Source organism: Mustela lutreola, chromosome 5 (genome assembly GCF_030435805.1).
Source record: "Mustela lutreola isolate mMusLut2 chromosome 5, mMusLut2.pri, whole genome shotgun sequence".
Classification (NCBI taxonomy): Eukaryota; Metazoa; Chordata; class Mammalia; order Carnivora; family Mustelidae; genus Mustela; species Mustela lutreola.
Window position 1 is genome coordinate 66,072,921 of NC_081294.1, and position 24,609 is coordinate 66,097,529.

Genomic DNA, 24,609 nt, shown 5'->3' on the forward strand with positions numbered 1-24,609 from the left:
CGATAGGCTCCTTCTTATCTTTCCCCAAATCTGCTGCACCTGTCGTGAAAGAGAAGGAAGGGAAGCAAAGAAATGAGGCAATTATACAAATAATTCAAGAGAAAGGCCAGCGTTGTCCTATATGTGCTGCAAAACCAGTTTTACCAAAGTGAGTGGTCTAGGGGACAGTCTTTAAAGAAGTCTCCCTCACAAACTCGGACAATCGCATTGTGAGAGATAAGCTTTCAGGGCCGTTCACGAAAGGCGGGAAAAGGCTCTTAACACTATCGTGTTCACTGGACTTTCTCTCCCTGAGGGGAAATCCCAGAAGATACAGGGGACCAAATGACTCAGTAAATGAAGACTCAGATGTGGAGAGGGAGTAACCAGATAAGAAGAGACAAAGAAAGGGTGTGTAAAGTCCTTGGTAATGAAGAATGATGTCTCCAGCTCCAAATAGGCTGCTGTACCTAAGAGCTTGGGCCACTTCGGACTGGGGGGTTGGGGGGAGAGGCACAGAGAAGCAAAGCTATTCCACTCTCCCACTCTCAATCTGACCCAGCTCAAGTCTGTGTGTGTATTTGTATTTTTTTAATAGACTTAATTTTTAAAGATTATTTATTTATTTGAGAGAGAGCGTGTGCAAGAGAGCATGAGAGCAAGTGAGCATGAGCTAGGGAGGAGGGGCAGAAGAAGAGGGAGAGGGAGAAGCAGACTCTCTACTGAGCAGGGAGACCCACATGGGGTTCGATCCCAAGACTCTGGGATCAAGACCCGAGCTGAAGGTAGATGCTTAACCGAGCCACCCAGGAGCCCCAAATAGACTTTATTTTTCAGAACAATTTTAGGTTCATAGCAAAATTAAGTTCCCATATGCCCCCTGACTGCACACCTGCAGAGGCTCCCTGATTCTCAATATTCCACCCCCCCAGAGTCAATGAACCTACACTGACACGTCATTAGTGACCAGTCAAGGTCCAGAGTTTATGTTAGGGTTCGCTCTTAGTACTGTACATTTTATGGGTTTGCACAAATGCAAAATGACATGTATCCACCATTGTTCAGAGTAGGTTCACAGTGTTAGAAATCCTGTGCTCTGCCCGTTCACTTTCCCATCGCTTTAGCAGCTTTGGTTTAATAGGGGAATTCAAGGTCAAGAGGAGATCAGGGCTTTAATCGTCTCTACATCTAGTCTCTTAGGAAGGCTGGCTATAGGTGGAGAAGCCCTCGGCTCTGTGTGTGCGTGTGTGTGCGTGTTCATGTCAACAAACAAGTGAAAAGAAGTACTTTTGGGGCGTGTGGGTGGCTCAGTCAATTAAGTGTCTACCTTTGGCTCATGCCATGATCCCAGGGTCCCCCGCATCGGGCTCCCTGCTCAGGGGAGAGTCTGCTTCTCCCTCCTCTCTGTCTGCCGCTCCCCGTGCTGTGCTCTCTCTCTCATTCCCTCTTTCTCTGTTAAAGATATAAATAAAATCTTAAGGGGCGCCGGGGTGGCTCAGTGGGTTAAAGCCTCTGCCTTTGGCTCAGGTCATGATCCTGGGGTCCTGGGATCGAGCCCCGCATCGGGGCTCTCTGCTGAGCAGAGAGCCTGCTTCCTCCTCTCTCTCTCTGCCCGCGTCTCTGCCTACTCATGACCTCTGTCTGTCAAATAAATAAATAAAATCTTTAAAAACAAACAAATAAATAAATAAATAAACAAAATCTTAAGAGAAAAGAAAAGAAGTACTTTCAAGTCAGGACAGGAGAAGCCAGGGACAGTGGGGACACCAAGGACTAAAGGGGTCATGGAGACCTGGATTCTTCTGCCTTCTCCACCTACTAGCCCTGTGGCTGAAAGTACTTGAGATCTCTAAAGAGTGATTTACCATCTCAAAGTCTCAGCTTCTTTACCTACAAAATAGGATACTATCCGTATGAGGAGAGAGACATGGGAATCAGATGATACATGAGCAGTATAGCATGCCATAGCTCCCCTTTGCTTGGAAATGGGTAAATAACTCAAGAAAAAAGACACATTGGCATGTGAAATTTTGAGGATACAAATAATTGTATCCTCGAATATAATTTCGAAATGAAATTAGTGAGTGCCCCTGGACTTGGGTGTCCCGTCAGGATCTGTGCCTCTTCTGAAAAGCGAAGTTTCTCCTACAAACAGGCATACAGCGTATCACTCTGCCAATGAACAGCCACTGACCTCCCGCTGCCTGAGTGAAGACACCTCTCGGCTTTGCTGATTCGAATACAACTGTTCATTAGGCAGCGTTTAACTATAATCATGTACTGCTCACAATATTTCGCACCGTCACTTGTTTAATAACGTGTATTCTTTTCCTGGAGTTAAAAGTGTCAGCTATTGACACAAAACTGAAGAGGCAAGAGAAGGGCTGGCGGAAGCCCCCAGTGGGGGGGCCCTAAGCAGTGTCGGTAGCGATGCACCTGAAATCTGCAATCAATGTCTCCCTTCTTTTCAACCTGACACGTACCGGCACAGGGCAGTTGCTGTGAGCTAACTGCACCTTGTTGTTTTGGCAGGACTTAGGGAAAGATGATCACCAGCTTTAGTCATTCGGTGACATGGCAGTGCTCCTCTCTCAGACTCCCCTTTACAGAGCTCTCCTGCCAGCCGCCCAGGGACAGTTTCACCTCCACTCCACTCCACGCCCAACTCCCACGTAATCGCTGCTAATTGCCTGCCTTTCAAAGAAGTGAACCTCTTGGTGGCCAGTGCTAGCCGTTGTTCTTACGTTGGGAGTTAGGACAAAGAGTCCGGGATATTGCAGCATTATTATCTCGTTTTGTTTACTTCTTCTTATTCTTGGCCCACATGTGCTTAAGGAAAACTTGGCTCCGTCTTCTCCTGTATTTGAGAACACCTGAGGGTGAATTAGTGAAGACTACAGCCATTTTCTCACTGTCCCTGCAAAGGTCTGTCACTCACAAAATGCTAAGATTTGTTAATTCTAGGTGGTGGAGATGCACCTGTTTGACACATTATTCTTCATCCTCCTTTGCATTTTTATTTTATTTTTTAAAAGATTTTATTTATTTGAGAGAGAGCAAGCACGGGGGAGGAGCAGAGGGAGAGCAGATAAGCAGACATTGCGTTGTGTGCAGAGCCTGATGTGGGGCTCGATCCCACCACCCAGAGATCATGACCTAAGCTGAAATCAAGAGTCAGACGCTTAACTGACTGAGCCACCCAGGCGCCCCCTCCTTCATATTTTTTAACATAGCGAATGAAAATTTTAAAGTTGGTTGAAGTGACTCCTGGCGTTTTGCATCTTTGTGTCCTCAGTGAGCCAGTGGAAGGGAGCAGCTGCTGGACTGCCAAAGGTCCTCTTCAGAACATGGATTCTCATTTGTCTTTCAACCCAGTTCACTGCAAGGATCAGTACAATTTAAAATAATGGAATCCGGTCATGTAATTCTTTTTATGCATGAAGCTGGATTTTCCCTCCAAATTAAGCCTGTACCAGCAGTGGATGGCCTGAAAACACCGGCACCAAGCAGTGATCTCCCTTCCATCTGGCACGGACATGGGAACACTTCGGTTGGCTTGCTTTTTTAATGAAGTGATTTTTAATGAAGCAAGCTGTGAATTTAATAGACACCTTAAAACAGCTTCTTTGTACTAAGCTTTAAGTAACGAAGCAACCGCCAAATTAGCCGCCAGAACCAAGAAGAAAATTCAAGACAGAACGACTACGGGATGTAGAATCTTGGGACTTCGGTGAGCAGGGATGTCACCCCCCTGGCCAGCCCCAAAGATGGTGCCACTGGCCCAGGTGCGGGCTGGCAGCCTGTCCAGAGACCTGACTGGAGGTTAAGGAAGTGCCTGGCCAACACATAGGGGGGCTATAAGTGCCAGGTGCCGGAACCCCATCCATGCTGGTGTGCCTTCTCTTCGTGATTCATCTGCTTTGTGATTCTGAATTTGTGATTTGTGATTCAGGCATTTCAGCTCATTTACAATGTGGGAACAATAGGAGGGAGATTTTTAGGTTCAGCCTATACTACCTTGACAGAAAGATGCTGGTAGAAAAAAAATGCTTGTAGTATCAGAAAACTCTGACAGGTGGGAGAAATCACCCAATTTTGTAATCTCAAAGGTAAATGGCGGCAGATAATGCAAGCAGGAGAAAAGCACTGCCTGGGTGGAAGCAAGAGGCAAGGCCTGGATGAACTGGGAGTGCTTATCCTACCTACAGGTATTCAAATTCTTTGGGGAAATAAATGGGCTGAGGTGCCTGGGTGGCTCAGTCAGTTAAGCGTCTGGCTTTGGCTTAGGTCATGATCCCAGGATCTTGGGATTGAATCCCGCATTGGGCTCCCTGCTCAGTGGGGAGTCTGCTTCTCCTGCTCTTCCCCCTGCTCATATAAATGGATAAAAATCCTTAAAAAAATTTTTTTTAAGTGTTGAGGCAAAAAGCACACCTGTGTGCATGAGTGAGCAAGCCAGTTTGTGAGCTTGGCTTTACTTGGTTGGGGAGGAGCTAACACATAAAGAGAAGTGACTAGTCCAAGTTTTCACTGCAGGCCGTGGGCGGCCAGCCCAGTGCAGGATATACTACAGTTACAGGCCAGTGGCCAGAGTTAGCACGTTAAGCCCTGCTTGGTGAAGTCACCGGCCCAGATTTCACTCAGTGGGAGGGCCTCTGTTCTACTATCCATGACTTATGACACACAGGGCTCCTCAACATGCTCCCCTCTTTTTGTCTTTCAATGCCGCAAGCCCTTCCTCTGCTTTGTGAGAACTTAGCCTCACCTGGAGCAGGTCAGAGAGCTGCCTCCAGTTAGGAGGGACTAGGCAGCCTAGGGGCAGAGCGGGCAGAAACTGTGCTCCCCTGCCCTGAGCTCAGGTGGTGGCAGTTAGACTGGGAGTGAGAGTGAGAAGTGGGAGCTCCTGGTGGTTTCAACTAAAGCCCTCCCACCCTGCTCCACAGATGCCAGGGGGTGACCCTGCCGTCCATTTTGTCCCTCCGGAATAGGACCCAGAGTAGGAGGGAGAAGCCGAGAGCAGTGCATGAGACTTTCTTCACTTTTTCACCCATGGAGTCTGGCTTCACAGAACCAGGGTAAGCCCGTGCCTTCATCTACCAAACGTTTAATAGGAGCTTTTCTCTCTAAGACTATGGTGCCATGTTTGTATAGTGCTTGGATTCCTAAAAGCCTGGCAGAGGCCAGCTGGGCCAGAAACTTACAGATTTGGTCCCGTGTGCCTTACTCACAACCATACTCTTCTAACTTGGGCCAGCGGTTTCCTGCGGAGTCCTGGATTGAGTGTTTTCTCCTCATTGCTTGGCGTACGCACAGGGCTGCGCCCCCCTGCCCTTCCCTCCAAAACTGCCTGAGGGCCAGCGAGTGAGCGGGAGCCAGGCTTGGTCAGAATCTCCTTGTGGGCTGTGTGGCTCGAAGCTGCATTGCTGGTGGGTCTCCCGGAAGACCTCGTCCAGCCGTGTCTGGCTTGAACCATAAGGCCATGGTCGCTTTCTTAGATTTATAACCACAGGTCCAAAGTATGACAGACAGTTTGTAGTTGGGGGAAGGGAGGTTCTCCAGTCAGGCATTGACTTAATGAGTAGGTGCTTCTGGACTGCCCATCTCATGCTGGGATCATGGGCCCACCCCCTTCCTTACTAGGCTGTGCTCACGGGTTGGCGCGAAGAGGGGAGCTTGCCAGCTTGCCTTCGACGAATGTAATAGGCGGTACGCACGCCTGGGAAGCTCCTCGAATCCCTTTATGTACCCTGTGGTATCATTCCCTAATTACCCCAATGCCACAGGGGTTTGCGGAGAGGAATTTGCCTGCTCTGAAACCAAAAGCTCATGTTTTTACGTAAATGGATATATTAAAAATCAAAAGCAAACCAAATCCACTATAATAAGAGCCCAACGATGTCGCCACCTAAGCCTGATACATACTTATTAAGAGGGTTTGAGGGAAGTCTTAAATCTATTAAATAGCAAATGCCAAGGTACAAAGTGGTTTCTCTACAGCAGTTCAGCTCGGCTTCCTGCTGTGTAGCGGGAGATTACACTGAATCCAGGGCACACTTTAGAAACATTTTCCTCCAGTGACTTAAATACATATATATATATATATATATATATATATATATATAAAATAAATAAAAAGTTTAGGATAAAAACACTTTAATCCTCCTCTCTCTAGCTTTACATCTCATTATTCTGAGTAACTGATCTGTGTGAAAACATTCTCAGTTTCAGTTTAGCTAAACCTCTGAGTCGCAGGGAACAGCTTTTAAATTGCTCCTACAATTCTTATCAATCAACTGGGTCTGTGTAAAGGAACTAGGAATACGGAAACCTAATCACTCCCTCTGTGAAAAATCACCATGTCTCTGTGATCAGAGGAAGAGCAGATCCTAGGAAGCCCTCCCCCGCCTCAGATTTGCACCATTTCCTGGCTATTTCATTTTAATCAGGACGGTGCTGAGCTGATCTATTACTTCATAAGTCTCCCGGGCAAGGGTGGGTGTTACTGATACATGTCTTAGGAGAGCCCAGTGCCAGATACTCCCATCAGTGGAAACTCATGTTGCAAGCACGCTGTTTGCACATAATAAGATGGGTTTCCTTGGCAAACTGCTCCATCACACACGCAATCACAGTGGTGGGCGGCAGTCAAGGCACACATTTTGGGGAACGCATCATGGTATTTTTATTGGTTTTCTGTATTTTCCCCTTTGTTGTAAAAGAATGGTATCAGAGTTCAATTTGCAGAGAGAGATGAGGAAAACTGAAAATGAGCAGGAAGGAGCCCATAAAACCACCCAGGCTGGTCATTCAGCGAATCCTTTTACGGTTAGTGGCTGTCTATTTACTGCATTCTACCAGGTCATTATTCTTGGGCTTAATTTATCTGACAAATTGCCACTGGGTAAATTTTCCATCATCAATGAAAAAGACGCCGGCTTCAGAGGAGAGAAGTGCTACCCGTGGAGGTGTGAGATGTATGTGTGTTGTATCTGCTCTTCCTTTTTTGCTATGTACAGTGTGAATGCTTCCCTTTCAAGCTTTGCCTAATTGACACAGACCTTAAGAGTTTTAAGATGCTGGACTAGAGGAAATCCACCCACATTTGAGTAAACCAGATGACTACAATGAAGCTCTCTTGGGTTGAAACTAGCTTTTGTTATCATACTGGCTTACTTAGCAGCAAAAAAAAATAAAAATAAAAAAAATAAAAAATTAGGATGTAAAACTGGCAATGAATTTACTAGAGGACACTAAAAGATTTAGTCTTCCCATGGAGGTAGGTAGGTTAGTAGATAGGCACATGCGAAATCATCTTATTGAGATTTATACCTCGAGAAGATGATCATATCAAAGGATTATATCGAAGGGTGTCCTCATTTTTAAGTGTGGAATGTATTTTTTTTAAAGTATTTATAGGGACTAAGGATATCATGGGAAGCCCCTAACTCACCCTCCCCTCCCTACAGCAGCTCTGAGAAACTGAGCTGTGTCTCATGTTGGGCACTGGTTAAGTGAGGAGATAATGCCCAGGTTGGAGGTGCTAATACTGATTTGGCCTTTATGAATAGAAACTTGGAGACAGAAACGCTGGGTTTCTGATCTGTGAAAAATGAACATCCAGCTGCTGGCGGCACAGAGTGTAGGAAAGGAAGGGGTGGCGTAGTGTCTTCCAAACAGCGGTGGTGATCAGGGGGATGAGGGCTATGCTGAATGAGGGACTTGGGGGAGTTCCCTGAACAGTGGGAGTTTGAGGTGTGATGGTGATTCTGACCAATGTTAACGCCTGGGTGCTGACAAATAACATTTATAAATGACTTTTTCAACTGCTTCCTCTAGTAAACAAGAAGCTGTTATTATCACATTGATTTTGAAATTCAATGTTATAGAATTTTCTTGCTTTAATGAGAAGGCAGATCCAATGGTAGATACAAAAATGATTAAAGCAACTGAAAGAGTGCAAATGAGAAGTAAAGTAACAATACGCCCAATGCTTAACCCAAATAGGAGGGTTTTGCTGATGTTCCAAAAAAGATGAATGGTTACCTTGAGATAAAAATATGAAGCACAGCTCAGTATGAAAAAACCTGCCCTTTGGTAAGAGTGGAAAAGTCAATTAGTAATGTCATTTGTTGAAAAATCTGCCTGCACCTGGTTCTCATTTGTCCTCCAGCTGAGAAACCAAAGACAACTTCTTTTTATGGCTTATGGTCAAACAGCAAGTTCATTTCGCCATGGGATGATCAAACGGCCAGCCTCCCCCGGCTTGAGAAGGTTTGCCTTTCACTTTCAACTTGCTCAATCATCATTAACTCTGAAAAATGTCACATTCCATTTGTGCAATGAAAATTTCACCACCGGTGACCGTTTGGGTAAAGTTTTTGTAGGCAAGGCCCTAAATCTTACAGAGCACCTCACACATTCTCAAGGTCATTTGCCCCAATTCCTTGTGTAATGACAGCAGCCTAAGATCCCAGAGTCTGTGGCCTCGCATAAGCAGCTTTGAAGAACCCCTGTGTCTGGGTGCATGTTTTCCTCTCCAAGATGGAAGAGGTTCACTGGGTGATTCCACACATGCGAGTCAGCTGGGCAAAACCGATACGTGTACATGCGAGCACACACATGCACACACACACACTGGGATTTTTACTGAGCGAAAATAAGAGTCTTCTTTACTGGGATGATACCAGTAAAGACCACTGGACTATAGCCCTTTTAAAGCAGTGTCATGGTTGTTTTGTTGTGTTTTTTTGTTTGTTTGTTTTAATTTCATTTTGTTTTTATTCTGGGAAGATAGCTTCCCTGGAGAAGGTGCAATATCAACTTGGGGAGGTTCCAATTTCTGGAAAGATGAAATAGGCTTCTTTTTAACTTTTGCCTTTGAGCTTGAGACATCCTCACCCCCCTTGTTTATCGTTTAATTATACTTACCCCCCACTCCTGCCTCTGCAGAGAAGTTCTGAAATCCTAGAAATGTGGCATGGGGCCAGATCCCTGATGGGCACTCTGCAAATAGGAATTTCTGATAGTGGATGTCAAGCAGCAAGACTGCTAAATTAAGAGGTCACTCGATCCAGAGTCTTAAAGCGGAGGTGTATTGAGGCAAGTCAAATAAATTTCATGCCATTTGGCAAGTAAGTCATAGCTAAAACAGGCCCTAGTTTATAGGTCCTGATTAAATTTTCAAGGTCAAACAGGAGACCAGGTATATGAGAGCTCTCCAGAGCTATAAGGCCAAGAAGCTAATGTCCTGTTTTAAATAGTCTCCAAGAAGGGCATCTTGATTTCTAGCTTTAGTTTAATGCCAAAGTTCTGCCAGGTCAGCTGCTTAAAGAAGGGGGAGGTTATCAGTGGGTCTAGATTAGAGGCCCATAATCTTGGTCTTGGTCTCTTTCAATTAGCTCTGGCTCATAATACATTAGAATATTTATTGTTGTTAATATCAAATTTTTAATTGACCGGTAGAAATTGAGGGTAGGAAAGAGGACAAAATAGCCTAATGATATTTTCTGCTGCTTCTAGCTAATATAGGACTAGATCCTTGGCCTAAAGTAGAAATGTGTGGCTCCTAAAATATGAAAGAGCGTCCTACCATTTTAATGGCTGGGTTGAAATGCCTGCCTTTTAAAGAAAAGAGATTCCAATGCTAGGCTATTAGCTGAAAGAAGCTTGTGTATAATTTCCTACAGGATTTTTTTTTAAAAATTCAAACACTTGGATATGTACTTGGTATTCTAAGTGCTTTAGAAATCTTACCTCGTTTAAGCTTCACAGTAACTTACCTAAGGTTATGGAACTTATTCAAAGCCCAGAAGGCTGAGTTGGCATCCATTTTCCTCTGCACCTCTTTTTTTTCCACAGAGACCTCTCAGGCTATGCAACCCAAATGCCCACTTACCTGTTGCTTCAAACTGGGCAGATGGTGTATAAACTGGGTAGAGTGTGATGGATCTGTTTGTTCCACTTCACAGGGATGGGAAAAGGGAGAGCAGCTCTGTCAACTTCCCCACTCTCCTCACACTGACTTGCCCTCTCCTGTCTCCTCGCAGAGATCACCTTTCTACTGCTGGCTCCGGAGTGAGCGTGTGAGCTGCTTCTGTGTCTCTCTCACATACATGCATACACACACACACACACACACACACACACACACACACTTTCACATGCTGCTACTGCTGTGCTTCACTGAGCTGCACCCGGTTTGCGATTCGGGCATAAAAGCAGACATCATTTGCTCATTAGAGTGAAGTTTTCAGGATGTGCCCCAATTACTGACCTCCACTAACGGCCTGGGTTTGCGCTCGACTGCAAACCGGAAGTGGCAGAGTTCACAGTAGCTGGTGTTTGAGGATGACAGCCAGTGCTCCAGGCAACTCCGATGGATTGTCCCCAAGGTCCCCGTGCATTCACAGGGGGAGAGCAAGTCCTCTTGGCTGCTGCCCTCATGGCAGATCCTGCACATCGGCCGGTCATTGAAGGGGCTGCAAGAGAAGGAGGGGCATCTGCTGTTCACCAGGCTGGACGCCGTCACCATGAGGACAGTCCTCTGGCTCTGGGTCCTTCAGACCTTCCCCAGCAGCAGCCGCTCAAACAGACCCCTGCATTCAGACCCTAGAGGTACACTCTGTGTACATGGCAGTGGGGGCCAGGGCCGGGGTCCTTGGGCATCTCCTGTTGCCGATATAAAGAAGGAGAGGGTGGCCCAGGGCTGAGAGTGGGTGAATGTGAGTAGCCTGTTACTTTTGTCTTGGACAAGGATGTTGTTCAGGCAAACTCCCAATCAGAAAACAAGAACTGTCCCTCACATTAAAAACAGAAATTGTTTTGAAATGACATCAGCTGCAGTTTCTAGGAAAATTGTGTCTTTTGAACCAAACCAGGACACTTTCAGGTACTCAGAGGTTCTTTTCATTTCTTCTCTCATTAGGGTGGGAGAGTGAGGGGAGGCAGGTTAACTGGCAGCGAACTCTCAAGCCCTAACACGGAAGTGCCGTCTGACCCAGAGCACCGAGCTGAGGGCAGGTGGTCCTGGAGCTTTCCAAGGATGCTCTCTGGGACGCTATGGGCACTAGCTGAATGCAAGTAATGAGTTATGTCCTATGGAGATGGCCTCGGTCGCGAGCTCTGCCATTAATCTGGAAAAAGACAAACCATCTCTGTGCTTTCTGGGAAGGCACAAGGCATGGTGGTTCATAAGGCAGGCTCTGGACCCCAGCTCTGCTGCCTACCAGTTGGCGGGCTTGGTGCAAGTCAGTCATCTCTCTGTACCTTAGTTTCTTCCTCTCCAACACAGGTGCAAAGAATGGTGCCTGCCTTCCCCGTAGGTGATGTGAGGATGAGAAAAGATGGCCCAAATCCAAAGCTTAGAATAAGGACCAGCATGCAGCAAATGTGCTGTTAATGGTGACTATTTTCACTTACAGGAAAACTGAGGTCAGGGAAAAAAATCAAATGATGTAGTGCTCATCAGGGAAGTTAGTGGTCAATGAAGGTCTCAAACTAAGATGGCCTCAGCTCCTGTGCATACTGTGTCTTGGGAGAAGACTGTTCCTTTCAGATAGACATCATCTTGTATCGCTTCTCATACTGTCCTTTACTGGGCTTTTTTTTTTTTTTAAAGATTTTATTTATTTATTTATTTGTCAGAGAGAGAGTGAGAGTGAGCACAGGCAGAGTGGAAGGCAGAGTCAGAGGGAGAAGCAGGCTCCCCGCGGAGCAAGGAGCCCGATGTGGGACTCGATCCCAGGACGCTGGGATCATGACCTGAGCCGAAGGCAGCTGCTTAACCAACTGAGCCACCCAGGCGTCCAGGCCTTTGGTTTTAAACCATGTTATCCCTGTATGTGCCCGCCTGAGGACCAGCCTCTCTATCTGCCCCCACCTGACCTGGACCCATTGCTCTCTTTGACACCATGTATGAGCCAAATGGAAACAGCCATGGAAGCACTATTTCCCATGGGCCTTTCTGGGATGATCCTGGGAATGAGTGAAGGCTGAAAGGGGATTAAACGAGGAAAAGACTTCCTTTCTGCTTGCCCGGAAGTGGGACCCACTCAGGGCTGGGAGAAGAAAGATGAAGGAGTTGACATTTCTCTGGCTCCTCTTGGCTCCTTCATTCCCACTGAGTCAAATGTGTGTGAAACTTGGAAATAATCTGGTTTATACGACCTTGTGATGAGAACATGTGAAAACCCCTGATACACATGTGTACAAACACACCCCGCCTCACAGGTCTAAGTCGTCTTAGCTCTGTAGCCTGTTCTTCCTGACTAAACACAGTGTCTCAAGGCTGCCAGGGTGTTGGGTACACATACAGTGACCTGTCTCAGTTCAGAGATGAGCATTGATGCTCATCGCCTTGTCATATTCTGAGTCCTAACCAGTTGTTAGAAGCTTTTCGAGAGGTGGGAAAATATATATTGACTTCTTTCTACTTCATCCCTTAGCAAAAACTGTGCCAATCGGCTGAAGATGTATGGGCAGCGTTTCCAAGATACACGAGGGTGTGAGTCTATGTCTGGTGGCCACCATGTCCAGGCTGGGACAGGAAATGCTCTGGTGCTGCCAGCAGTCCTGCCAGAGGTGCGTGTGGGCCCGGGTCTCTGCTGTAGGGTGTGGTTGACTTGCTCCGACCGAGGTAAGCAGTCAGTGTGTGAGTGACTGGCCTAAAGCTTCTGGGTCAGAAGTGGTGCTGGTATCAGAGGTCAGGTCCAGTGTTGATACCCACCATACGTTTATTGGTCAGACCTGTCCCTACTTATCCTGACGGAAAGCTGGAGAAGCCAATGAGCATGTATTGGCCGGGCAGCCCATGGCTCTCAGTCTGCCGTTGGAGAGCAAAAGCATAAGAGGAGAGACCTCCAGGGGCAAAGTGCCAGCCTGGATGAGCCATCTCTGCGCTGTTTGGAGCCTTTGGCCTCTCTTCGGTTCCTCATTCAGGGGAGACAAGTTGTGATAATTTGAACAAAAGGACCTTGTAGGGCAGGGTGTGTTGGGAAGGCTCAGAAGTTGGGGGGCCCATGGGGCACAAAGGAGGGGGCCACAGAAGAGGCCCCCAAATGGGGACGTGCCAGAGAAGAGGCTCACCCAGGAAGAAGCCCCGGGCGGTGCTCCATCAGCCAGCGCTGACTGGCACAAGCACCAGGAGTGTCTCTTCAGCAGTTGTGCCCACAAGTCTAATCACTTCAGCTCTGTCACCTGAAATCAGGTGCCTCCTTCCTCCAAGCCTCACAAAGGGCCACCTTTGTTAGCGCCTGGCAACAAGAGCATCATTACCACGGCAGTGTCCACATACCAAACACAGTGAAAGCACCCTGTGTTTTGTGGGGTCTTTGCCTGCCTGACTCTCTCTGTAGGTTTGACTTGAAGAGGAAAACTCAACAAGGGGAATTTGAGCTTTATGCCCCATCGCTATAGAAACGGCGAGAAGAGAACTTGGGTAGCACCTCCTCTCACCTGACACAAAGACCTGAGCGCTAATTACGTTCCCTCTGGCCTCTCTCCATCTGACAGAGAGTCGTCGGATCCATTACAGATTCAATTATTTTAATAGCGGTACTACCTCTGGGTGGCAAGAGTCCGCACCACTGTTGACAGCAGCTGCCCGTCCTTGGCCGAAACTTGCATGACATACTGTGGCTGCCCATTCACTAGGCTGCCACAGTCCTCCACGGTCTTCACCACAGGCGCAGCCGAGCTGGTGCAGTCTGGCAACACTTCAGGCAGGTGACTGCAGCGGCTGGTTGTCATGGTAACAGACAGCAATTACTCTGCTAATGGCTTCCACGTTCATAGAGGATTTCCATCTAGGAGAGATCAGGAAATAGTTTACTTGGGCAGAGTGGTTAACAGAAAACGGGGGAATTACAGGCCACCCACATCATCATGTCATTATTTAATATAAATAACAGGGGGAGCCTAGAAGCGGCGCCTCGTCTGGTTACCAGGTCAGGTACGCGCGCGCACGCGCACAGAGCCCCCGAGACAGCGTGGACGTGCTTATGAGCGGAAGAATGAGCGTGTCGGTGTCCATAAACATTTAGGAGCCCCGCTCTTGGAGAGGGGAGGGCGTGATGGTTCTGGAGCCCAATCTGAAGAGGAGATAAGCAGTTCCCCTGCTCTGTTGCCAGAGAAGCAATAAGTCTTTGTTGACACTCTCTCAAAGTTACTAGAATCATTATTAAAACCTGTTGCAACTCTTTTTTCTGGTAAGCAATTTATTCCCCATTCGGCTTCATTCTAAGATGCTAAGATTAAAAACAGAGAGAAAGGGGGGAAAAAAAAAAGACTGGCGAAATAGCAGCTTCTAGGACAGTTATTGGCCCGAAAGAATCAATTAACGTCCACCTTTCTGACTGTTGCTGTATCTGTGTCCCATAATACAATTATCTACTTAATGTATCGTGACAATTAACTTCCTTTAAAAACTTAACCTATTTTAGCCTTGTCTTAAATAGTTATTCATGGGAAGTGATTAGTTGTTTGAGCTTGTTACATTTTTTTCTTAATGGATATCGCCATCAAATATTAGAATCAAGTCTTTGTTAGTGGAATACTGCCTCATCATAGAGAATCACACAGAAGAATGCAAGAAATGAGGATGGATGAGAGCTCCACTGCCTGTTAACAACAATCCATTCCCTGACACATAAGCCTGTCAAATAGCCTGCAAAGAATTCTGTCCCCAGTCGGGGTGGTATGGGCTTGAACTGGACCTCAGATTCAAAGTAGTCATACCCGCTGGTATGAGCAACAGCACTGTATCCAGTAAGAAGTCTGCACATGATGCATGAAAAATAGAGATTGTTATAGAAACTTGTAAGAGTTGCATCTCACTTTTAGAAGTATGGCTGTTTCTGCCCAGCCTGCTCCCCTCAAGCGCTGGAGCCCAACAGGGCCCAGACTCTGTAGACAGATGCAGGACTGGTTGCTGGACTGAGTTCACATCAGTAAGCAGACTGTATGGCAAAGGCCCCAAACTGAGGCAAATCCATCCCACAGCCCCAGGAGGACTTCAGGAATTCTTCAAAAGCTTGTTTTCTGCTGTCTGTTTCTCCCAGTTATTAAATAGTACTTGATCCCTCTGGGTCTGGAAAACAGGATCTTCCCAACTTCCAGAATAATGTGCATCAAATGGATATTCTTAGGAGAAGAACGCAGTGTTTGCAGATGAACTGATGCCCTCCCTCCCAACACGCAGGATGTCAGGGAGGCCTGAACATCAGAGACAGTTGGACGGGAAGGGAATCCCCTCCTTGCTGCTGTGGTATCTGGCTGGCCTCACTCGAGCATGTTCCCATTCCTGTCCTTGGCTGACACAAATCCTCTCTGTGTTGTGGTCTGCTCTCTGCCGGACACCTTTGGAAGCTGGTGGTGGGGAGGGGATTCTGGACACCAGCCCTGACCTGAGGCATGATGTGAGGACACAGGCTTCTCAACTGCCAGGCAGTAACATACAAGGGTACAATTGCATGATTAGCTTGTTTAGTTTTGCTATTTATTTATTTATTTATTTGACAGACAGAGATCACAAGTAGGCAGAGAGGCAGGCAGAGAGAGAGGGGCAGGCAGGCTCCCCGCTGAGCAGAGAGCCTGATGAGGGGCTCCATCCCAGGACCCCGGGACCATAATCTGAGCCAAAGGCAGAGGCTTTAACCCACTGAGCTACCCAGGCACCCCTATAGGGTTTTGTTTTTTAAATAGGTTTTGTTGCCTTTCTTTCTTTTTACATGGCCGAAACCAGAAACTGTATGTTAGAGAAAGTACAGAAAAATACAAGGAAAACAACACAACTCACTCATAACCCCACCATTCGGATAACCACGGTAAACTTTCGGCAGAGATATCTTTCTAATTGTTGGCAGGGTTCACAGGGTGGAGTTGATTTGTAGCAGAGGCCAGATTTTTTTTTTTTTTTTTTAAAGTAACTGAGTTATGGTAGCTCTCAGGCCACAGAACGGAAGGATGTTCAAACCCCAACTTCTAAAACTGCACCTAATCCCCTTCCCCTGGCTTGCTCTTCTAAAACCCCACTGACATTATTATAAATTCTCATAATGCCTCCCAGTCACCCAGGGTAACTTCCTGGCACAGCTCTCTGGCCTCACAAGGCAGCCATAGATGAAGAGCTAGGGGAGTGTTGGCAGGAAAAGCAGACACAGTGACCTTCTTGCTGCATGGAATCATTATGTCTGCATGCACTGAGAGCTATTTTTGGGTTTTGCGTAACTTCAACTCTTAGGACCAAACCCTCCCTCCCTGTGCTCGATGGACCAGGTGGGAGCCAGAGGAGGGATGCACAGAGGGAAGAAAGGGGACCAGGGCTGTCAGGAGGAGTTAGACTGCCCCAGTGAAAGGACATCGCTTAGGCACACAATGTCCCCAAGTTCATTCACTTATAACACAGATTAAGTTCTCATCAAAGGAAGCCATTCTAAATATACGACCTAAATCTGCCCTAAAAATGCCCTTAACAATTCTAGAACTAGAGTCCCCTTTAAACTTATTTTATATCTGTAATTTCACTTCTGGGTGATGGACTTCATTTCTCTTCTCAAAGGCAAAAGAGATATCAAAGGCCATCTGATCCGTTTCTTTGCTTCATAGTGGGTGCCGGGCACAGAGTTGAGCCTAAAGGGACAGAAAGCTCCTCAAGCTTGCTTTCTCTTGGGCTATTCCTTCAGAGCCCTGGACCCCACTGGGGACCTGCCTGATGAGTCACTCTGGTCTGGCACTCACTGAAGAACATATTGGCGTATTTGCTGGCCACCAAGCACCAGAAGTACCTTGAGATTCCAAGATTGGCATGCCCGTGATGAGTTCCCATTGCTTCTAAAAGACCACATCTTTAATTGCAAATGGCGTGTAAAGGCTAATACGGAGCATAGACATCTGAGGTCTTGGTGGGAAGGGCTGAGTTGGTTCCGACCCCACAAGAGCGGATCTCATCATCTCCTCAGGTGGAGGAGGAGAGATGGGAGCGTCGTTCTCCCCAGTCTCAGTCAAAAGGAAATCCGGAGGCCTGGACCAGGCCTGGAGCAGGAGACAGCCTCGGCAGGACGCATGCGCCAGTTGGCTTGCATATGTTGCACCTGGGGCAGTGACAAATGGCCTGCTGCATTTCCCTGTCTCCTTCAGAGCCACCTGGGAAAACAGCAGGCGGTGGCTGTGGATGCTAGAAAGAGCTGAGCTGTCGGTTTGCAGCCTAACTGGGCTTCCACTGATCTTCCTGCAAAATTTCAAGCACCATTCAACTGCTTTCTTATCAACACTGCTGTTCCTGTGGGAGAGTATCTTCCTAGTTCACCCAAGAATTCGGCTCTCGGGGATTTCTCAGGGCCAAAACACCGCCCCGGTGGGGGGTGGCGTGTCTCTGTAAACTTGAACATCAGATTGCACTGGTAGGACAAGTCCTTTGTTGGCCAGGCTTGACTGCTTGTCTAATTGCTTTCTCAGGCTGCGAATAAAACATGATTTGGCACTGGCCGAGTCCAGCTGCACACAGTGAAAACGGCGGCGCTAGGTGGACGAGAGGAAGATAGCAAAAGAGGAGGGAATGGCCCCATGAAAGAAAGCCTGATGGGACCATTGTTAAGATACAAAAGGCCTGTCTGTTAAACTGTGACCCCTTTAAAGGACGGAGTTCAGGTTTCACCAAAGCAAGGAACCAACCGGGCAGCAGCTAATCGTTGCCATGTTTCTGAACAGTCTGCCTCTGGTAAGTGATTTCCATGGGAACATGGATGGCACCAGCAGGACGCGTCCGGAGAAGGGGAGGTAGGGGGCTCTGTTCACCTCCACTGCCCTCTGGCCCCAGCAGCTCCTGGAACCTCTTGGCAAATTGGAGGATTGCAGAGCTAGGGGAAGAAGTTCTGTTCTCAGAGGCAGGGCCCCCAAGCCTGGGGTCTATCACTGGGGTCTATCACTCAGCTTCTGAGCCACAGTTGAGATTTCTTGCATATTTGGAATGAAGGCACTAATACTTCCTGAGCCACTTGGTAGGGGTGTTGGTAAGGCCTCAAATAATAAACGTGAACATGCTTTGTGACCTAGACTGAGTCACGTGTAGCGAATTACTGCCACAGCTACCTTCATTCCTGCTCTTACTGTAAGCTGAGCGACATTACGTTTCTATCTTTGAAAACCATCATCCCCTATGGCTGGTGAGCTTCTGCCGTGCTGTCCTCCTGGATCATGCTTGAGCTCTGACCCTTGTGCCACTCCATCCCATTGGCAGGTGGCATGGAGGCACCTTCTTCCTTGTTCATGCACTTCTCCTCATTCTCCCCAGACCTGTCTGTTCAGATCCTTGAACACAGATTTTTCCCTTGTCCATGAAAATGTTTAGTGAGGGTAGGTGGTGAGAACCTGCTATTCTGCCGGAGATCCTTGGGTTATATGTTACAGCAGCCACTATGACCTTCCCTTATCTAGCCCATGATAAATATACTGGAAAATAGAATGCAAGCTATGCTCAAGTTCCTTTTCAGGCTTGTTTCCATTAGAGCTGCATTTTCAGTGACCAGTCGACTTTCATCTCTTAGATTTAGGACAATATGGCTGTTTTGGGGTGGAATCCGTTAGGCTGGCATCTCTGTTGGGGTGTACACATTATCATGGATTACAGGTAAACATCAGAGTGTAAGAGTATGTGTGTTAGCGGCACTGACCTGGTCAGGCAGGCTGCCTAGCAGTGGACTGAGCAGGCCCCAAGCCTGGAGGGGCAGTCTACAGCAAGCATGGACCTCCAAACTCGACTCACACAAAGCCAGAGATTTTTAAGAAGTGGGTTCCTCAGGTCTCAATATGTTCTAGAAGGGTCCTCTGTCACCCCCACAACCAGAGTTGGTCAAAAAGCAAATCAAGAAGCAAATTTATTCATTCTTTTATCCACTCCAAGAATTTTTTTTTTTTTTTTTTTAATAAACTAGTGGCTATTCTTTTGAAGTTTCTGATGGTGCAGAGTCCGGCCATTTCAAGTCTGACTTTACTTTACCTGAGGAGGGTTCCACAGACCCTCTTAGGAGCTGCAGAGCCATGAGGACATGGCCCCTTTCCACTAGTCATCATGCCCTTGCTTACTCAGGGGACACTGCCCTAAATTTGGGAGAATGGCTAGCAGTCTTTCTGGTCCCAGAGTTGCACATCATTAAAACTGGCCCAGGATTCGGAAGCCTGACGTTAGTTTTACATGAACAACTGCTTTAGGAAGGCATCTTGAAAACATCCCTTAGCCTTCCTAGAGGTCTGCATACATAGGGAGCAAGGCCTCCTCAATGAGACCAATGAATGGACAGTGCATGTTGGTCAGTGATTGAAACAAGGGGGGGAAAAAAGTAATAATGGCCTATCCAGGAACTTTCCCCTCTGAGGGAGACTTTTAGCCTCAGAATTCTAAGAACAGTCTCTGAGAATAGGAACACTCTTTGATAGAACATTTCCCCGGCTTTTGAGGCATGTTATAAGCAGACAGTGCACGGCATGCCATGAACGGACTTGGAGTTTCCTGAATATGCACAGAAAATGAAGGCAGGCGGGAAATCACACACTGACCTTCCTTTCCCAGTGAAAATGGAGCAAATGACTAATTTCAAAACCATTAACATGTAAAAGCAGCATATTTCTTCTGAGAACAGGGCACAAAAGCTCTCCAAGGAGATTGCTGGGACATGATTACCAGCAACATTTAAGTTTTCAAAAACACGCCAAGGAGGCCATTCACTAGGAGTGTGTAGCGGCAAAGTAGCTGCTTCATTAAACTTAAATAGTCTCGGCAGGGCTGTGCTTACAGACCCACGCTACCAAATTATACATTTCTTTTCTGGATGCTTCACTGACCTCATTATGTGGAGCGGGGAGTTTGTCATTCCAAATAAAGTGACCATCCGGGTCTTTATAAACATGTCCGTCAGGCGCTTCAGGAGTCCAGAGACGGCAACCTTGGCGGGCCCAATGGATTTAAAACAAAAAACAAAAACAAAAAAAACACAAAAAAACCCTGCCTTTTTGTTTTCTCCTTATTCTCCGCTTCTGTGTGCATTGTCACACTTGCAGAGCAGAGGGAGGAGGCGGAATGCTTGTTTCCGAGCATGAAGGAGGTTTGGATTTGCGGGTAAAGACATTTTCTTGAGGAATGTGTAAACACCGGTGATGAACCAATGGGTAAGGAAAAAATTCCAGACTGGCATGAGGCAAGCTGGATCCACAGAGCTCCAATCTCACAGTGTACTGTCTGAATGTGATACCCAGAGTTATTTATCATTTTCCCATCCGCATTATTATTTTTGATTCTCAGCCGCAAGAAGCACCAGGAGTATCAGACTAATCTTTTTTTTTTTTTTCCTTTCATTTAAAATTACTAATTTTCTCTTCAGGCAGGTAAAAATCCTCTAGTCGTGCTGAAGGCAAATCAAGTAACAATTATCATGTTTATACATATTTTTTCCCCTCAAGAAGTGCTCATAAAATTAATTCGGATTTTGGAGGCTATCCATTTTTTCATTTAATTTTAATTATATAGATGAAAATGGCAATTAAAAATCCCACAACTACCCTGTGCATTCAAAGACACGGCAACAGCTGAATTACACTTATAAATAATAACGGGCTCCCCGCCCCCCCCAGCCCTGCTGAGTCCATGGAGGTGGGGGCTGGGGAGTAGAGCTCACTGATGAGTTCTGGGGACTGGAGAGCAATCGGGACACATCAGAAAAGTTGAAATGACAAGTTTAAAAACAATAGAGGGGAGAAGGCAAAACAGAATAAGACATTCATGGGACATCACTTGGAGATGAAAAATAAAAGTGTATTTTTCAAGAGATATCCAGGGTGCCCAGTACCAAACAGCTCCCTCTCTAGCATAAGGAAAAGCGTGCTGGCTACAGAATGCTGACCAGGATCTCTGATAACACAGGGGATGAACAGTTCAGCTACAATGAGGGCAGAATACGTTGTAAGAACCAGAAGCTTCTGATCTGATGCTACGCTCATACCCATGTTCTGCCAGCATCCAAGTGAATGCCCACCATTAAGGAGGCTGATGCGGGGTTCATTCCCAGTATTACCTCATTCACCCTCTTCTGTGGAAATAGCCTAGTACTAGGCATACAGGTTTGCTAAATTCTTAACCATAGCTTCCTGCATTCTAGAATACAGCCAGCTGTTGACTGATTTAAGACGGGGTTCCTTAGGGCTTTCGCCATCTGCATGTCACCAAGACCATGGGGAGGCTGCAGTTTTGCCCTTTCCCAGGGTGATGTCCAGAGGCTCTGGGGGCCCCAGGCCTCCCTGCAGCGCTTTCAGGCCCTTGATGTCCCAAGAGACTTGGCTGCATTTTGCCCTTGGCTTTGGCACCAGGATAACTGAAGTTGCTCAGCTTGACAAAGAATTAGGCAAGTGCAGAGTAAGGATGAAAGCTCCTTGGATTTTGCTTTTCATCCCTGTCTTTGGCATTAGAGATGGACTCCCTATCATATGCCTTATATTTTTAGAAGGCCCCCAGTTCCCATGGTGCTTTCACATGTGGTCTAGTGAGGCATCAGGTCTCTGGGTGTCTTTGTGTTGTTTTGGTACCATGTTTGGCTTTGGGGTCAGGAGCACTCTGGGAGCATTTAGTGGGGGTGATGTGGGGACAGGGGCAGAGCCCTGTCTTTTACCTGCCACCCAGTGCTTAGCAACAGAAGTCAGCTCCTTACTGCTGAGCCGCCGCCTCCTCCCTGAGGCTGAGGACCCGGGATAGGTGTATGGCTGGCACGAGGAAGGCACTTGGTAATGGGCAGGGTTTAAGACTGTAAGGCAGCAAGGTCATCTTACAAGAGCTGGGGGCTGGGGTGGGGACAAGAGGCTCCTTCCAGATCCTGCTGGGGCTGGGGTGGGGACAAGAGGCTCCTTCCAATCCTGCTCTGGATCTCCCTGCCTGGCCCATCCCCTCTATAGTCCTCCTTGCTACCGTTCCCTCTGCCCTAGCAAATGTCTCATGGAGGCAGAACTGCTGACATCTGCTTTGACAGTCTTGTGTAAAGATAGTGACAAAGCACAAGAAGGGCCCCTGGAATTACTCTCCTCGGCCCTTAGACTCTGCTCCCTGTCTGTCCGCTACACACACAGACACACAGACACACAGACACACACACACACACACATCCTCATACATGCAGAGATAAACCATAGGTTCTTTCCTAGTATTTCTCCAAAATAAAATGGTGCAGTCTTTTAAGTTAAGATCCAAACAAGCTCTGGAAAAAAGCAACACATAGCCAAGGGCTGAGTTACCTGAATCACTTTATCATGGAATCTCTTCCCAGTGTATATTCTGGGTTCTTGTGCAACATGGTACTGGTGGGGAATGAGGCCTCTTTCTTCCTCACTTCCTATGGACCTCAGTGCAAGGCATTCAATGAATTCCTTCAAAGGAACGTCTGAGGAGTGAGTTTTTCTCATTCAAGCCCATGCCCCTTTCTTGTTCTTCTCCTTTGGCTGCCTAGCCCAGCTCAGCATGCATCTTGACATCAGTCCCCACATCTCACACAGCCCGCCTACCTGTTGGAGCATCACCTTTATTTTATTTTATTTTATTTTATTTTTTTATTTATTTATTTGACAGACAGAGATTACAAGTAGACAGAGAAGCAGGCAGAGAGAGGAAGGGAAGCAGGCTCCCCGCTGAGCAGAGAGCCCGATGTGGGACTCGATCCCAGGACCCTGAGATCATGACCTGAGCTGAAGGCAGTGGCTTAACCCACTGAGCCACCCAGGCGCCCCTTATTTTATTTTTTTAAGATTTTATTTATTTGAGCGGGAGAGAGCACAAGCAGGGGGAGCAGCAGGGAGTCTGATGGAGGCTCCATCCCAGGACCTTGGGATCATGGCCTGAGCCAAAGGCAGACACTTATGGGACTGAGCCCCACCAAGCATCCCAGAGCATCACCTTTAACTGGACTTATTCAGTGTGAGGACCAGCCTGCTCTGTACCCAAGCCTCCCTAGCAGCCCAATATCTTCAACACCTGTTCTAAATAGCCTGGCTCATTGGCTTACATGGAGGGTTGCCCCACAGGCCTTGCAACCACTCAGCAGGAAGGTCCTGAATCAAATATCTAGTCTGTTCATTTCTTTGTCTCTCCAGCCCTGCCAGAAAGAATAGGTGAGTTTCCGTAACCTGATCCAGCCTGTCTGACTAGAAACAAAACAAATGAATACTGACAAGGAATTAAATTCTTACCTAAGATAAAACAGCCACATAGGCAGAGGTCTACCTTCACTTTTAAATTTTCATCTGATGGGTTTTCCTTCAGAACAGACAAAAAAAAAAAAAAAAAAAAATTACACTATTAATAGCAGTAGTGTGAGTATACTTTCCTATTTTCATAGTACTATTCACTTTCATTCTCTAAGTGCTTAATAAATACAGTGGGTCTTTACTGCCTTCCAGGGTGAAAATAACAGTTATACCCCCATGGAGCTCATTCATTTGCTTTATGGGCTAAAAATCTCTAGTGTGTCACAAATTAACAAAATGTTCCTGAAGACTGTGTTTTATTCTTGAATCTCCAATTTCACTAATAAATGTGAAAAACACATGTAGCCAGATAAGTCCCTGGAGAACCACCACTGCGGATGCTGAAGAAAGCAAGTTATTCCAGCTAAGATCAGCATTCACTTTCACACCAGAGACTATTTGTTACCCAAATCTCCTCTAGTTGCTTGATGGAAGGCAATGGAATTGGTTTCTAGGGATGCCCCCCCAATCTAACAAAATGAGTTTTTCTTTTAGCAAAGACGTCTTCAAAAAATAAGAAAAATACCATGACATTTTTGATCATCAGATAATGACATTATCCAGTTACAGCCCCAGTGGATCCCTACTACCACCTCTGAGAGAGCTCTGTTACTCTTTTTCTTAGTATTTTTACCATGAAAAGTTCCAAACAAATAGAATAGTAAATTGACATATATTCCAGTGTGCCCATCTGACAATTAATCAATATTTCGTCACACCTATGTCTTCCTCTCTCTCTCTCTTTGCCATTTCTCCCTTCTTTCCTATTAATTTTTTTCACTATGAATATTTTTAAAGAAGATTTTTATTTATTTGAGAGAGAGAGCAATCAAGTAAGAGAGACAAGTGTGACCCAGGGGGAGGGGCAGAGGCAGAGAGAGAAGCAGGCTCCCTGATGAGCTGGGAGCCCAACATGGGCTCCATCCCAGGACCCAGGACTCTTAACCAACTGAGCCACCCAGGCGCCCCTCTTATTAAGATTTTCAAGTAAATCCCAGAAATTATTATTTTACCCCTTATATACTTGAGTATGAATTTCTAAAAATATGGACATTTTCTTATATAACCACAAGCCACTGTCTAACAAACTTAATGATCTTCTGGTATCATCTAATACCCAAACTGTATTCATATCATCCTCCCCCCAAATCTGTTATGCTTGGTTTGTTTAAATGATCCAGACAAGGCCTTTTTAGAATTTTTTTTTTTTTTTTAATTTAAGGAGGAGAGAGAGAGAGAGAGAGAGAGAGAAAACATGAGAGAGAGAAAGAGCACAAGCAGAGGAGAGCATAGAGGAAGAAGGAGACTCCCTGCTGAGGGACTCGATCCCAGCACCCTGGGATCATGACCTGAGCTGAA

At 46.6% G+C, this 24,609-nt stretch overlaps 1 protein-coding gene across 3 annotated transcripts in view; it reads right to left on the minus strand.

Annotated features, from left to right (window-relative positions):
* The window catches only part of MARCHF3 (membrane associated ring-CH-type finger 3), a 137,718-nt gene that overhangs the window by 21,931 nt on the left and 91,178 nt on the right, over window positions 1-24,609 (minus strand). For 2 of the 3 annotated variants that reach the window (XM_059174459.1, XM_059174461.1), the window contains exons 2-3: window positions 13,538-13,781; window positions 10,253-10,457 (exon numbers count right to left, since the gene is read on the minus strand). In XM_059174459.1, the coding sequence (XP_059030442.1) occupies window positions 10,253-10,457; window positions 13,538-13,725 (393 nt within the window). In that variant the 5' untranslated portion in view covers window positions 13,726-13,781. Of the gene's footprint in view, window positions 1-10,252; window positions 10,458-13,537; window positions 13,782-23,193; window positions 23,261-24,609 lie in introns of all 3 variants that reach the window. The other variant, XM_059174460.1, reaches the window with a different exon arrangement.